This window comes from Mobula birostris, chromosome X (genome assembly GCF_030028105.1).
Source record: "Mobula birostris isolate sMobBir1 chromosome X, sMobBir1.hap1, whole genome shotgun sequence".
Classification (NCBI taxonomy): domain Eukaryota; kingdom Metazoa; phylum Chordata; class Chondrichthyes; order Myliobatiformes; family Myliobatidae; genus Mobula; species Mobula birostris.
Window position 1 is genome coordinate 78,779,223 of NC_092402.1, and position 16,844 is coordinate 78,796,066.

General features: G+C 45.1%; 1 protein-coding gene across 2 annotated transcripts in view; it reads left to right on the forward strand.

The window, feature by feature from the left end:
* The window catches only part of LOC140191789 (formin-like protein 1), a 223,123-nt gene that overhangs the window by 173,091 nt on the left and 33,188 nt on the right, over nucleotides 1-16,844 (forward strand). For both annotated transcript variants that reach the window (XM_072249548.1, XM_072249549.1), the window contains 2 exons: nucleotides 2,017-2,219; nucleotides 14,669-14,903. In XM_072249548.1, coding sequence (XP_072105649.1) covers nucleotides 2,017-2,219; nucleotides 14,669-14,903 — 438 coding nt within the window. The remainder of the gene's footprint in view (nucleotides 1-2,016; nucleotides 2,220-14,668; nucleotides 14,904-16,844) is intronic.

Sequence of the window (16,844 nt, forward strand, 5' to 3'; positions counted from 1 at the left end):
AAACCTCTATCAAATCTCCCCACAGTCTTCTATGGTCTCTTCTTTCAAATCTTTTTATTTTTATATTATACAAAAAAAAACATGAGTACATTGAAGTAACAACACTTACAATGTCTCAAAAAAGACATTATCTTAAGGATTGGAAAAAAAAATTTTGTGAGAACAAAAAAAACCTACTAAGCAGAAAAGCGAGAAAAAAAGAACCCATTAGGCGTACAACCCCGGAGTCACGCGTCATACAAAAAGCTTCTAAAAATAAACATCAAACTGCCAGCGAGGAAAGAAAATATACTAAAAAATTTACAATTAGATTGTGGAAAAATTATATCAATGAGCTCAAATGATAATAATGAGCAAATGAGCCCCATCTTTTCTCAAAATCAAAGTCTTCTATGTTCTAAGGAATTTGTCTGAGGCGGCGCGATGAAGCTGCTGAGAAGCATGGCATCACTGAATCTCATTCGGAATCAGGTTTATTGTCACTGACATGATTTGTGAAACTTGTTGCTTTGTGGCAGTACAGACAAGGCATAACAAATTGCCATACATTACAATTAGTGAATATTAGTAAATAGTGCAAAAGAGGAATACCAAGGTAGTGTTTGTAGGTACATGAACCATTCAGAAATCTGATTGCAGAGGAGAATAAGCTGTTCCTGAAATGTTGTCTGGGAGTCTACAGACTCCTGTACCTCCTCCCTGATGGTAGTAATGAGAAGAGGGCATGTCCTTTGTAGATTAAAACAAAACTATTTCCAGAGGATCTTTCAAACCCTCATGTTGATTCATGCATCTGCAATTAGAAATGTTTTTGATGAGTTCTGAAATGCATTTGCTATATACAGCAAGTAGGCTCTCCAATGTTCCCAGAACTTCTACCCCATCAGTAACCTTATTAGTATTGAAACTCTTTCAGTTAACGAGCATCCTGGAAACTGGGAAGTTGTCCATGTGTCTAATTTTGAGTACTTAAGCATTGACTACAGTCTGGAGTTATAAGATTCCCTTATATACTTTGGTACTGGGATTTTTACACTTTCTGAATATCTGCTGCCACAAAACAACAAATTTCATTTTAGACAGGGATTCACGGACCCCTTAAAAATATTGGTCCATGCCATAAAAAAGTTTCAGAACCCAACACTGATAATCGACCTGATTCTGACTCGCCTCTAAAGAACATCCCTGAGGTACAATAAAATACCTCTTTTCAGACAGTGGGGGTGGATAGCAAATTGAGGAAAGGTGTGGGGAAGAAGGTCCCTAAAGTGGGCAGATCCAGCAAGTTCCAGGAGGTTGAAATATAGGGAATAATAAACATGAGAGATTCTGCAGATGCTGGAAATCTTGAGTAACACACACAAAATGCTGAAGGAACTCAGCAGATCAAGCAGCATCTATGAAGTGTACTAAACAGTCAACTTCTGCCTCTTCCTCTGCAGTCCGATAGAGGGTCTCAGCCCAAAACATCAACTATTCATTTCTTTCCATTGATGTGCCTGGCCTGCTGAGTTGCTCCAGCACTTTGTGTGTAGTTGCTCAGGAAATAATAAAGGAGTGTTCTATAGATAGGGAACAGGATGGGCAAGGGACCAGTGAAGATCTACTCAATCAAATCAGACCTGAGGTTTTGTATTTATTGTGGGCATCTACATTTTTAAATAGTTAGTCCCTTCTGTTCATTAATATACTCAAGCAATTTCAATAATATGGAAAATCAAAAATACTGAATATGCAGGAAATCCACATTAAGAACAGCAGATGCTAGAAATACTCAGTAGGTCAGGCCACACCAGTGGATGAGAACAGTTTTTCTCTACTTTGCAGTTCTGATGAAGGATCTTCATCCTGAAACTTTACAGCATTTTTAATATATCTTTGTATTTATACTGTACTATGTCTCAATAGTGGGGACTTTTTAATAAAAACCAGAATGTAATGAAGATGCAGAACTGGAAATATGAAAGGATTGATGGAACCTTGAACTTGGTGCTCATGTGGTTTATCTCATTCCAGGAGCTGAACATGACAGAGTTTGAGGAGAAGTTTAAGACCAAGGCACAGGGTTCATCGGTGAATATCAACACAATGAAAATAAAGGTTTCCCAGAAAGCAAGCAGCAAAGTCAGTTTGATTGAGTCGAACCGAGCGAAGAACCTGGCCATCACACTGCGCAAAGGAGGCCTAAGCTCTGATGAGATCTGCAAGGCCATTGAGGAGTGAGCTCTTTTATACAGTACTTGTGTTTAGAAATAATTCCAAATTAGTCTTATTCAGCATTAAATATTACAGTAGCACCACATCAGTGAGGGATGTTGTGTGCGCGCATGTACATTTTGATTGTTCGCTAGGCTTAGTCAACCACAGGAAGGTGTATGGCAGGCATTGTCTCCATGGTTCTATGCCAGCTAAATGTTTGCCACTGACCCACCCCTCCCCTAGTTTCATATAGTAGTCAAAAGCAGTCTTAGTTCTGGATATGTGGTTCTGAGAAGATTGTCTGTCAAACGAGAAAAACTAGATGCACAACAGATCTTCCCTTCAGACGCTCCTGTCAGCTGAAGCACATCACTGTTGAACTGCTGAACCAAGAGCAGGAAGAGGGAGAAAATAAGGATCAGGATCCATTCCCAGCAACCAAATACCTTCTGGCAGCAGAGTTTGCTTCACAAGGCAGGTCTCTGGAGACAAACTGTCGACCGACATCTTTTAAAAACCTACCGATTCGCACAGTTATCTTGACTATATCTCATCCCACCCTGTCCCCTGTAAAATTGCTATTCCATTTTCACATTTCCTTCATCCCCACTGCATCTGTTCCCAGGATGAGGCTTTCCTTTCCAGGACATCAGAGATATTCTCCTCCATCAAAGAACGGGATTTCCCTTCCTCCACCACTGATGCTGCCGTCTCATGCATTTTCTCTATTTCCCAAACACCTGTGCTCACCTCATCGTCCTGTTGCCTGAACAGTGATAGAGTTCCTCTTGTCCTCACCTACCACCCCACAAGCTTCCACATCCAACACATCACCCTCCACAACTTCCGCCATCTCCAAGGAGATCCCACTATTAAACATACCTTTACCTTCTCCCCCACTCTGCTTTCTGCAGGGATCACTCCCTCCACGACTCCCTTCTCCATTTATCCCTCCCCACTAATCACCCTCCTGGCACTACAGGTGGCCAAGGTGCTACACCTGCCCATTCATCTCCTCACTTACCTCCACTCGGGGCCCCAAACAGACCTTTCGGGTGAGGCAACACGTCACCTGTGAAACTGTTGCGGTCATCTATTGTGTTCAGTGCTCCTGATGAGGCCTCCTCTATAATGGTGAGACTTGTCGTAAATTGGGGGTCTGCATCATTAAGCACCTCCGCACCATCCATCACAAGCTGGACTTCCCGGTGAAAAAACATTTTAATTCTGATTCCCATTCTGAGATGTCGGTCCATGGCCTCCCCCTGTGCCACGATGACTCCACCCTCAGGGTGGAGGAGCAACACCTTATATTCCATCTGTTTCCATGAATATTGATTTCTTCTGGTTAAAAAAATCCTTCCCCCTCCTCTCTTCTTCTATTCTCCACTCTTACTTCTCACTTCGGCCCGCTGTCTCTCCTTCTTCCCTTTCTCCTATGCTCCACACTCCTCTCCAGCCCTTTATCTTTTCGTACCCACTTGGATTTAACCTATTATCTCCAGCGAGCCTCCTTCCCCTCCCCCCACCTTTTTAATCTGGTGTATTCCCTCTTCCTCCCCAGTCCTGAAGAAGGGTCTCGGCCTGAAATGTCAACTGTTTATTCATTTCCATAGATGCAGCCTAACTTGCTGAGTTTCTCCAGCACTTCGTGTAAGGTGTTTTTTGTTTTCCATTGACACACAGCCCTCAGTATTTCAGCTTAGAAGCCCTCATATAGAGCACAGAAACAGGCAATATACCCACACCATTTATAGGAACCCCCATTTACCGCACTTTCTCCATGGTCTTCTGTGGTTCTTAGTGCATTTGTCTTTATTCCAAGAGCATTGACTTGTTTATAAATCTGGTTCAGTTACTGAAGATATTTTGACACATTTGATGCAAACACCACACCATGCATCTTTCATAAAGTCATAGAACACTACAGATCCTTCGGCCCATCTAGTCCATGCAGAACCATTACTATGCCGAGTCCAGCATCCGGACCAGAGCACTCTGTACCATCCCTCTACCCCCACCCCCACCCCATCCATGTACCCATCGAAGTTTCTCTTAAATGTTGAAATCAAAACCACATCTGCCACTTCCACTGGCAGCTCATTCCACACTCTCACTACCCTCTGAGTGAAGTAACTTCTTCCCCACGTTCTCCTTAAACATTTCACCTTTCACCCTTAACCTCTAGTTCTAGTCACACCTAACCTCTTTGGAAAAAGCCTGCTTACATTTACCTTATCTATACCCATCATAATTCTGTATGCCTCCATCAAATATCCCCTCAATCTTCTACTTTCTAGGGAATAAAGTCCTAACTTATTCAACTTTTCCCTATAGCTCAGGTCTTCAAGTCCCAGCAACATCCTTGTAAACTTTCTCTGCACTCTTTCAACCTCATTGACATCTTTCCTGTAGGTAGGTGACAAAAATTGCATTCAATACTCCCAATTATACCTCACCAACATCTTATACAATTTCAACATAACATCTAACTCCTGTACTCAGGGCCCTAATGTTCACTGTGTAAGACCTACAATGGTTGGTCCTCCCAAAGTGCAACACCTCACACTTGCCAGCATTAAATTCCATTTGCCATTTTTCAGCTCATTTTCCTAACTGGCCCAGATCCCACTCCAGAATTCAATAGTCTCCTTTGCTGTCCACTACATCCCCATTCTTGGTGTCATCTGAAAATTCGCTGATCCAGGTCACCATATTATCATCCAGATCATTGATAGAGATGACAAACAACAAAAGACCCAGCACCGATCCCTGCGGCACACCGCTAGTCACAGGCCTCCAGTCAGAGAGGCAACAATCTACTACCACTCTCTGACTTCTCCTGCAAATCCATGTCTAATTATATGTGTTGCTTTAGATTTCCAGCACTTGGAGACTTTCTCATGTCAATCTACAATCTCATCGAATGCCAAGCAGGACCTTGTCAAAAGGCTTGCTAAAGTCCATGGAGACAACATCCACTGCTTTGTTTTCATCAACTTTCCTGGTAACTTTCTTGAAAAACTCTGTGAGATTGGTTAGACATGACATACAATGTACAACGCCATGTTGAATGTCCCTATTCAGTCCATGTCTATCCAAATACTTGTATAACCAGTTTCTTAGAATACCTTTCCAATAACTTTCCAACTACTAATGTCAGGCTCTCTGGACTATAATTTCCTGGCTTATTCTTAAAGCTTTCCTTAAACACTGAAACAACATTGGCTATCCTCCGACATCTCCCCTATCACTAAGGATGTTTTAAATATCTCTGCTAGGGCTGCTGCAATTTCCGCACTAGCCTCCCGCAGAGTCTGAGGGAACACTTTGTCAGGCCTTGGGGTTCCATCTACCCTTATTTCCTTCAAGACAGCAAACATTTCCGCCTCTGTAACTTGCATTGGGTCCATGACATCGCTGCTGCTTTGCCTCACCTCACATCTATAGACTCTGTGTCTGTCTCCCGAGTAAATAAAGAAGCAAATATCCATTTAACATCTCATAGAAACATAGAAACATACAAAATAAGTGCAGGAGTAGGTCATTTGGCCCTTCGAGCCTGCACCGCCATTCAGTATGATCACGGCTGATCATCCAACTCAGAACCCTGTACCAGCCTTCCCCCCATACCCCCGATCCCTTTAGCCACAAGGGCCATATCTAACTCCCTCTTAAATATAGCCAATGAACTGGCCTCAACTGTTTCCTGTGGCAGAGAATTCCACAGATTCACCACTCTCTGTGTGAAGAAGTTTTTCCTAATCTTGGTCCTAAAAGGCTTCCCCTTTATCCTCAAACTGTGACCCCTCGTTCTGGACTTCCCCAACATCAAGAACAATCTTCCTGCATCTAGCCTGTCCAATCCCTTTAGGATTTTATACGTTTCAATAAGATCCCCTCCGAGTCTTCTAAATTTCAGTGAGTATAAGCCTAGTCGATCCAGTCTTTCATCATATGAAAGTCCTGCCATCCCAGGTATCAATCTGGTGAACCTTCTTTGTACTCCCTCTACGGCAAGGATGTCTTTCCTCAGATTAGGGGACCAAAACTGCACACGATACTGCAGGTGTGGTCTCACCAAGGCCTTGTACAACTTCAGTAGTACCTCCCTGCTCCTGTATTCGAATCCTCTTGCTATGAATGCCAGCATACCATTCGCCTTTTTCACCGCCTGCTGTACTGTACCTGCATGCCCACTTTCAATGACTGGTGTATAATGATACCCAGGTCTCGTTGCACCTCCCCTTTTCCTAATCGGCCACCATTCAAATAATAATCTGTTTTCCTGTTTTTGCCACCAAAGTGGATAACCTCACATTTATCCACATTAAATTGCATCTGCCATGAATTTGCCCACTCACCTAACCTATCCAAGTCACCCTGCATCCTCTTAGCATCCTCCTCACAGCTAACACTGCTGCCCAGCTTCGTGTCATCCGCAAACTTGGAGATGCTGCATTTAATTCCCTCATCTAAGTCATTAATATATATTGTAAACAACTGGGGTCCCAGCACTGAGCCTTGCGGTACCCCACTAGTCACTGCCTGCCATTCTGAAAAGGTCCCGTTTATTCCCACTCTTTGCTTCCTGTCTGCCAACCAATCCTCTATCCACATCAATACCTTACTCCCAATACCGTGTGCTTTAAGTTTGCACACTAATCTCCTGTGTGGGACCTTGTCAAAAGCCTTTTGAAAATCCAAATATACCACATCCACTGGTTCTCCCCTATCCACTCTACTAGTTACATCCTCAAAAAATTCTATGAGATTCGTCAGACATGATTTTCCTTTCACAAATCCATGCTGACTTTGTCCGATGATTTCACCGCTTTCCAAATGTGCTGTTATCACATCTTTGATAACTGACTCTAGCATTTTCCCCACCACCGATGTCAGGCTAACCGGTCTATAATTCCCCAGTTTCTCTCTCCCTCCTTTTTTAAAAAGTGGGGTTACATTAGCCACCCTCCAATCCTCAGGAACTAGTCCAGAATCTAAAGAGTTTTGAAAAATTATCACTAATGCATCCACTATTTCTTGGGCTACTTCCTTAAGCACTCTGGGATGCAGACCATCTGGCCCTGGGGATCTATCTGCCTTTAATCCCTTCAATTTACCTAACACCACTTCCCTACTAACATGTATTTCCCTCAGTTCCTCCATCTCACTGGACCCTCTGTCCCCTACTATTTCGGGAAGATTATTTATGTCCTCCTTAGTGAAGACAGAACCAAAGTAGTTATTCAATTGGTCTGCCATGTCCTTGCTCCCCATAATCAATTCACCTGATTCTGTCTGTAGGGGACCTACATTTGTCTTAACCAATCTTTTTCTTTTCACTTATCTATCAAAGCTTTTACAGTCAGTTTTTATGTTCCCTGCCAGTTTTCTCTCATAATCTTTTTTCCCCTTCCTAATTAAGCCCTTTGTCCTCCTCTGCTGGACTCTGAATTTCTCCCAGTCCTCAGGTGAGCCACTTTTTCTGGCTAATTTGTATGCTTCTTCTTTGGAATGGATACTATCCCTAATTTCTCTTGTCAGCCACGGGTGCACTACCTTCCTTGATTTATTCTTTTGCCAAACTGGAATGAACAGTTGTTGTAGTTCATCCATGCGATTTTTAAATGCTTCCCATTGCATATCCACCGTCAATCCTTTAAGTGTCATTTGCCAGTCTATCTTAGCTAATTCATGTCTCATACCTTCAAAGTTACCCTTCTTTAAGTTTAGAACCTTTGTTTCTCAATTAATTAAATCTTCCCCCATCTCCTTCAGTTCTACGCACACATTACCACTCTGCTCTTTCAGAGGACAAATTTTGACCTTTGCTATCATTCTGCTTTTAATATATCTGTAGAAGCCCTTAGAATTCTCCTTCTCCTTGTATGCTGAAGCAACCTTCTGCCTTCTTTTAGCCCTCCTGATTTCCTTCTTAAGTGTTCTCTTGCATTTCTTATACTCTTCAAGTATCTCATTTGTTCCTTCCTGCCCATACCGGCTATGCATCTCCTCGTTTTTCTTAACCAGGGCCTCTCAAAAATCAAGGCTCCCTAAACCTGTTATTCTTTCTTTTATTCTGACGGAAACATGCAAACTTTGTATTCTCAAAATTTCACTTTAGAAATACTTCCACTTACCAAGTACGTTTGCCAAAAAAAACCTGTCACAATCCACAATTGCCACATCCTTTCAGATACCATCAAAATTGGCCTTTCTCCCATTTAGAATCTCAACCCGAGAACCAGACCTATCTTTTTGCATATTTACTTTGAAATTAATGGCATTGTGGTCACTGGATCCAACGTGAACCCCTACACTAACTTCTGTCACCCGCCTTGTCTCGTTCCCTCACAGGAGTTCCAGTATCACATTCTTTCTAGTTCAGACCTCTATGTACTGATTACATTCCTGAACACATTTGACAAACTCTTTCCCATCCAGCCCTTTTACAGTATGAGAGTCCCAGTCAATGTCTGGTAAGTTAAAATCACATACGATCACAGCCTTATGGTTGATGCAACAGTCTGTGATTTCTCTGCAAATTTGCTCTGAATCCCATGGACCGTTGCGTTGTTTATAATATAATCCCATTAATGTGGTTATCCCTTCCTTGTTCCTCAGTTCGACCCTTAAAGCCTCACTAGAGGAGCTCTCCAGTCTGTCCTGACTGAGCACTGCTGTAACATTTTCCCTGACTACTAATACCATGCCCCTCCTTTAATCCTTCCCGCTCTATCACATCTAAAACAACTGAACCCCAGGACAGTGAGCTGCCAGACTTGCCTCTCCTACAACCAAGTCTCAATAACAGCTATAATGTCATAATTCTATGTGCTGATCAATATCCTAAGCTCATCCGCCTTTCCTACAGTCTTCCTTGCATTGAGATATACACAGCTCAGAACATTAGTCCCATTGTGCTCGACCATTTGATTCATCTTTGTATGTGTGTAGGCTTAACTTCTTACTCGACAAACTCTCCACCATCTGTTCTGCTGCTTTGGTTCCCATCCCCCTGTAACTCTACTTTAAATCCCACCACCACCACCCCGCTTTCCCCCCACCAGTGCAGCACTAACAAACCTTGCTGCTGAGATATTTGTTCTCCTCCAGTTCAGGTGCAAACTCTCCCTTTGTTCCTTCTGTACAGGTTCTACCTTCCCTGGGAAAGAGCCTGATGATCCAAAAATCTGAAGCACTCCCTCCTGCACCAACTCCTTAGCCACATGTTAAAATGTATAATCTTCCTACTTCCGGCCACACTAGCACTTGGCACAGTTAGCAATCCTGAGATCACAATCCTGGAAGTCCTGTCCTTTAACTTAACCCCTAACTCCCCGATATGAGGAATTCTGCAGATGCTGGAAATTCAAGCAACACACATCAAAGTTGCGGGAGAACGCAGCAGGCCAGGCAGCATCTCTAGGAAGAGGTACAGTCGACGTTTCGGGCTGAAGGGTCTCAGCCTGAAACGTCGACTGTACCTCTTCCTAGAAATGCTGCCTGGCCTGCTGCGTTCACCCGCAACTTTGATGTGTGTTACCTATCTCCCTGAACTCACTTTGCAGGACCTCGTCACCGATCCTATCCATGTCATTGGTACCTACATGGACCACGACCTCTGGCTGGTCACCCTCCCGCTTAAGAATGCTGAGGATTTGATCTGAGATATCCCTGACACTGGCACCTGGGAGGCAACTGGGAATCTTGTTCTCATCTACAGACCTCTGTTCTGTTCCCCTAACCAACAAATTCCCTATCACCACAGCGTGCCTCTCCTTCCCTCTTCCCTTCTGTTGCATGGAGAGACCTGACCATGGTGACTTCCCCTGTGAGGTCATTTCCACCCTTCACCTCCCCCCAACAGTACACAAAGTGGTCTACCTATTGTTGAGGGGAATGACCACGAGAGTATTCCGCACTGAATGCCTATCCCCTTGCCTCCTCCTAACCTCACCCAGTTTCCTGTGTTGAGCACCTTGGTTGTAACTACCTCCCTATACGTCCTTGTCTACCAATCTGTCAGCCTCCCGAATGATCTGGAGTTCCTCCAGTTCCTTAACATAGTCTGTTGGAAGCTGCAGTTGGATAAAGTTCTCACAGTTCTGGTCAGGTACACTGGAGGTGTCCCTGCCTTCCCATATCCTGCAAAAGGAGCATTCCAGTATCCTGTCTGGCATCCCCACTGCACTAAATGTGCAAGAAGAAATCAAGAAAGAATAAATAATGAATAAAAAGATTGATCTATGACCTAGCCCCTCCTAACTGCAGTCTCGATGAGCTAAAGCCTCAACTCCCCACTCTAACACTGGCATATACACAACTAAGTAAAACGATGTTCCTCTGCGCCATGGTGCACTCACACACAGCACATAAGCCAAAATATTCTATAAATAAGTGAATGAAATATAATTCAAAATGCATGTAGTGAAACACAGCACAGGTAAACAGTAAACAGCATGCTGACTAGTAACAAGACCAGGGTGTTCATTAGACTCACAGTCTGAGGGAAGAAACTGTTACCCAGTGTGGCAGTCCTAGTCCTGGTGCCCCTGTACTTCCTCCCTAATGATATTAGGTTAAAGAGGTTGTGGAATGGGTGGTAGGAATCCACAACAATGCCTTGGGCCTTTCATCCACAACACTCCCAGTAAGTGTCACAAATACTGGCGAAGGAGACCCCAGTGATCCACTCGGTGGTTCTTAGCATCCTCTGTAGGATCTTGCAGTCCGATGCCTTGCATCACAGAACAATGCATCCAGACAGGACTCTCTCGACGGTGCTCCTGTAGAAAGTTGTTAGAATGGGGGCAGGGAGCCTTGCACGCCTCAGTCTCCTCAGAAAGTGTAGACACTGCTGAGCCTTCTTGACTCACAAGGAGATGTTGTGGGTCCAGATTAGATCATCCGTTTTGTGCACACCAAGGAACTTTATGCTCTTCACTCTCTCCGCAGCAGAGCCATTGGTGTGCAATGGAGAGTGGGTGACCTGAGTCCACAATCATTTCTTTTATCTTGTCCATGTTGAGACTCAGGCTGTTGATCTCACACCATTTGACAAGCCTCTCACCCTCCTCTCTGTATGCCAACTCTTCACTGTTGATGATGAGGCCGACCACTGTAGTATCATCAGCAAACGATGATGTGGTTTCAGCTGGATCTGGCAGTACAGTCGTAAGTCAGCGGTGTGAACAGCCGTGGGCTGAGCATACAGTCTTGGGGGGGGGGGGGGGGTCACCAGTGCTCAGCGTGATGGAGCTTGAGATGCTGCTGCCAACTCAGACTGACTGGAGTTTTTCCGTCAAGAAGTCCAAGATCCAGTTACAGAGAGGGGTGTTGAGTCCCAATGAGGACAGTTTACCCACCAGCCTCTCAGGAAAGATGGTGTTAAACACCAAGCTGAATTCGATGAACAGCATTCTGGCGTATGGGGCATCATTTTCTAGGTGGGACAGGACAGAGTGGAGGGCCAAGGCTAAGGCATCATCAGTGCACCAGTTTGAGCTGTAGGTGAACTGGTCCAATGTGATCCATTGCCAGCCACGCCAAGCACTTCATGATGGTTGAAGTCAACACTGGGCAGTAATCATTGGGCACTGGAATGATGGTGGTTGCCTTGAAGCCTGCAGGGACAGTGGACTGTTTCAGAGAGATACTAAAGACCTCTGTTAGCTGGGCCACACTGTCTCTCACTGCCTGACCAGGTATGTTGTCTAGCTCAGCAGCTTTGCATGGGTTTACCCTGGCTAGGGTTCCCTTCACCTTGGCTGTGGCCAGACAAGGTGCCGGTATCCCAGGAAGGTTGGGAGCTTTCCTCCATGTCACGTCATTCAACTGGTCAAATCGTGCACAGAGTCCATCAGGAAGGGAGGTGTCGCTGTCGTTGACATGCAGGGTGGACTTGTAATTGGTTATGGTTTGTACACCTTGCCTCACCTTGGTGCCTTGCCACCTTGGTGTCACAAATGTGTCTGTCAATTTTCTGTGTGTACTCATGCTTTGCCTTCCTGATGGCACGGGAGAGTGTGGCTCTTGCTGACCTTAGAGACGTCCTGTCCCCTGACCTGTCCCTATCCCTAAGCAGTGCAGGAATCTCGGCAGTCAGCTATGATACTGGTTCACCTTGGTAGTGTAGAGTTTAATCTCAGTAACATCCTAAATGCCCTTTCCTATTTAGCCAGTCACCGATCCTGCATATTCATCGATATTGACGTGGTGATCACAGGCAGCCTCCTCCCTGAATATGCTCCAGTCCGTAGTTTTGAAGCAGTGCTGAGGTGGCACCTTCTGGCCAGGTCCTGATCTCCCTGTGAGCTGGTTTGACTCGTTTAACCAGTGGTCTGTACGCAGGGATTAACAAAATGAATATGAAGCCTGGGTATCCGAGGTGAGGGCAGGTGGGACAGCCTGGTGGGTTCTGTAAACATTGGTGTAATATATTCTCTCGTCCGGTTGCCAAGTTGACATCTGGCAGAACTTTGGCAGGACAGTTTTTAAGTTGGCATGATTGAAGTCACCAGTAACAATGAAGACACCATCAGGGTGAGTGGCTTTGAGGTTGTAGATTGCGTCCTAGAGCTCCTGCAGCGCTCCCCAGCACCAGCACAGGGGGTGGGCAGATACTGTAAGCAGCAATAATCACGATGGCAGTGAACTCCCTCGGTAAGTAGATTCAATCTGCATTGAGCAGTGGGTCATTACTGCCGAGGCGTTCATACACCAGTTCTTGTTGATGTAAACACAGAGACCTCCTCCATGGGTCTTTCCAGAGGTCACAGCATTTATGTCCACATAAAAGGAGATTAGGCCTTCTAAATGGACGGCCGAGTCTGGAGGGGTGTCCTGGAGCCACATTGCTGTCAGAACGAGTGTGCAGCAGTCCCTCGTCTCCCGCTGATTCCGAAGCAGACACAGGTAATCCAGCTTTGTTTTTCACATCATTTGGGTGTTAGCGAGTAGAATCGTCGGGAGTGCGGGCCTGCAGGGATCCACTTTAAGTCTTGCTTTAATACCGGCGCATTTACCGCGCTTCTGGATTTCAGCGCAACGCTTCCGATGGTTTCTTCTCCGAGGGGGTGTTTTAGACCGTAGTACAGAGCGAGACCCTGCTCCCAGTGTTAGTCTGTAACTGTGCAGCACCTTCATTATTCCGCTAGCAAAGTAGACTTGCAAATTTTAGTGTTCAATATGAACAGCAGTGTTTCGTGGCCATAGAAAAGATGAACAGGCCAAGAAATTTCACTATTGGCTGGAGCCAGAGTGGCCCCTTTGTCCATGCGCGCAGTCATCTTGATTTATTCCGCGCCCCCTCTATGCAATTCAATGTATTCGCGGAACTGTAGCGCGCAAAATGTGCGGAACGCCCCTGTTCGCTTCTTCTAAACTCACTCTCCCCTCTACGCAACCTAATGTCTCCTCAGAAACTGGCGCGCAAAATGTACCAACTGCACTCGCGGATTCTTTTAAACTCACTGTCCCTCTACGCCACTCCAATGTCTCCTCGGAAACTGACGCGCAAAATGTGCTGACTGCCCCTGTTAGCTTCTTTTAAACTCTTTCCCTCTACACAAACCAATGTCTCCTCTGGAACTGTGACGCGCAAAATGTGCCAGCTACTCCCCCCCCGCCCCCGGCTTCTTTTAAACTCATTCTCCCTCTACGTATTCAATGTCTCCTCGGAAACAGTGGCGTGCAAAATGTGCCAAATGTACTCGCTGGTTCTTTTAAACTCTCTCTCCCTCTACGCAATCCAATGTCCCTTCAGGAACTGTGGAGCGCAAAATGTGCCGACTGGCCCCTGCTGGCTTCTTTGAAACTCACTTCCCCTCTGCATAATACAATGTCTCCTTGGAAACTGGTGCGCAAAATGTGCCAACTGCACTCGCTGGTTCTTTTAAACTCACTCTCCCTCTGCGCAATCCAATGTCCCTTCAGGAACTGTGGAGCGCAAAATGTGCCAAATGTACTCGCTGGTTTTTTTAAACTCACTCTCCCTCTACGCAATCCAATATTCCCTCAGGAACTATGGAGCGCAAAATGTGCCGACTGGCCCCTGCTGGCTTTTTTAAAATTCACTTTCCCTCTACATAGTACAGTATCTCCTCGGAAATTGGCGCGCAAAATGTGCCAACTGCACTCGCTGGTTCTTTTAAACTCACTCTCCCTCTGCGCAATCCAATATTTCCTCGGAAACTGTGGCGCATAAAATGTGCTGAATGCCCCCTGCTGGCTTCTTTTAAACTCACTTTCCCTCTACATAATCCAATGTCAACTCGGAAACTGTGGCGCGCAAAATGTGCTTTCCAGTGCCACCAATTTTGCTAGCTATGCTCTGCGCAGAGTTGGATGCTCATTCCTGCCGCGCCTTGCCCTTTGTGTAAATGCAATGTTTCCTTGCGTGTGCTCAGCCTATACTGTGCCGTCCAACCCTGTGACTAACATGCCTCCTTTCCCAAATGCCTAGCTTCGACATGCAGTCATTGAACCTGGATTTCATGGAGCTCCTGATGCGTTTCGTGCCAACCGAATCCGAGCGTAAATTGCTGCAGCGGTACGAGGCAGACAAGAAGCCGCTGGAGGACCTGGCCGAGGAGGACCGCTTCATGATCAAGTTCAGCAAGATCCCGAAACTCACGGAACGGATGAAAATTATCACCTTTATGGGAAACTTCAACGACAGTCTGCAGCTGCTGTTGCCGGTGAGCAGCTCGAACCCTGATCTGGGGTTTTGAGAAAGAGAAAGCATTAGCCGTTCTACCCCTGGCACTGCAGCCCCTCAGTAAAATAGTGACTGCTCTGTAAGCAAACTCCCCACACCCATCTTTCTCCTTTATATCCCTGGTTTAATAAGAGTCTAAAAGTCAGAATGCCACCGATGCAGGGAACCTGAAATAAGATAACAAAATTCCAAAATTCTCATTTGTTTAGGCAGCAGGTATGGAGAGAGTCAGAGACACTGACTGGAATCTGGAACAGTTAACAATCTGCTGAAGGAGCTCAATAGGTGGATGTGGGGAAATTGATTTGTTGATGTTTCAGGTTTGAATTCTGATGTAATTAATACTGACTGCCCGTTACACCGCTGGTGTTTAGAGCAACGATGAAGCTCCTCCATTTCTGGCAGTATTCAGGGCTTGCCCTTCATTGTGTCAGTAACTTCCCCTGGGTTTTCACTACTGTCAGTCAGGCAAGTCCCAGGTGGAGACTCAGAAATACCATCACACACAGATGTAGACCGACTCTTCATTGCTGTTTCTGCAACAGTTTTATTTAACCAGTCAGGACCAGTCAGGGTTGCTAGCCCTGAGCTGAACCCCCAAATGTGAAGGACAGGCGGACCACCCTTAGCCTGGCCTCTACCTTTTCAACTGTTTGGCATGGGTGACCCAACCAGGGGCCAAAGCATAGAGCCCTGACTCCTGAGAGCATAGTGCCCTGCGTGATTGAGGCACGCAAGCCTCCAAACTATGACAAGGTTGTGGTCCTCTTGGAGAGCTGATGTAAGGTTTTGACCTAAAACATTGACAGTTCTTCCCCATTCCACACACACACACACACACACACACACACACACACACACACACACACACACCCCTTGACCTGCTAAGTTCTGCTAGCAGATTGTTATCATAGAGAAACAGATTTTAGGTTTTAGGTCCAAGACCACATCACAGAGACTGCCTGTCCTACAGAGTGTTTCCTGCATTTTCTGTCCTTGTTTTCACAAGCAGCTGTCAATCTCTGATTTGAATGAACAGTTGATATAACATTATTTGCTATTTATGGAAATTATAGAATATAACTTAAGGTTGCAACAAATTTTTCTGAACAGAAGTGTTTCCTAGGGTGCCGCGGTAGTGTAGCAGTTAGCCAGACACTTTTACAGCTCGGTGCTTTGGAGTTCAATCCTGGCATGCTCTGCAATGTCTGGCCCGCGGAATGCGTGGGTTTCTCCCACGGTCCAAACACATACTGGTTGGCTGGTTAATTGGTCATTGTAAATTGTCCTGTGATTAGTTAGGGTTAAGTCGGGGGGTTGCTGAGCAGTGTGGCTCAAAGGGTCGGGAGGGCCTACTCTGCACTGTATCTTTAAAATAAATAAATAATTTGATTCCTAAAATTTCCACCCCTTGATTCCAGTCTCCTAATCAGCAGGAAGGCATCCTCCCTGTCTGATTTGGTAATCATCATAGTATCTGAAAAACTTTGATCTAGTTTATTCCCAGCCTTCCAGAGTGTGGGGCAATCACTGTTTTCAATATAATCCTTGAAGCATAAGCATTGCACTATAAATATATGAGAACCCTCAGAGCCCATAATATCCCTCTCATCATGCAGTACACGATGCAGAACTGAACATAATACTCCAAATATAACCCAAAAAGGGATTTATGAAGCCATCAGTAACTCTTAGTCCATCTCTTGGTCCTCTAATGCATGCTCCCAACTCCTTAATCTAATTCTGCATCAGTACATGAGTACTTTTCTTTAATATTAAATGATCAAAGTTGAACAACTTTAATTCAGTGGTCTCCCAAGTACAGGAAAAGCCTTCAACCTAATCATGATTTTTTGGGAGGATTGCCAGGATGACCTTTGTTCTGATTTGACAAAAAAGTCATCCTTTTAAAACCTCTTAA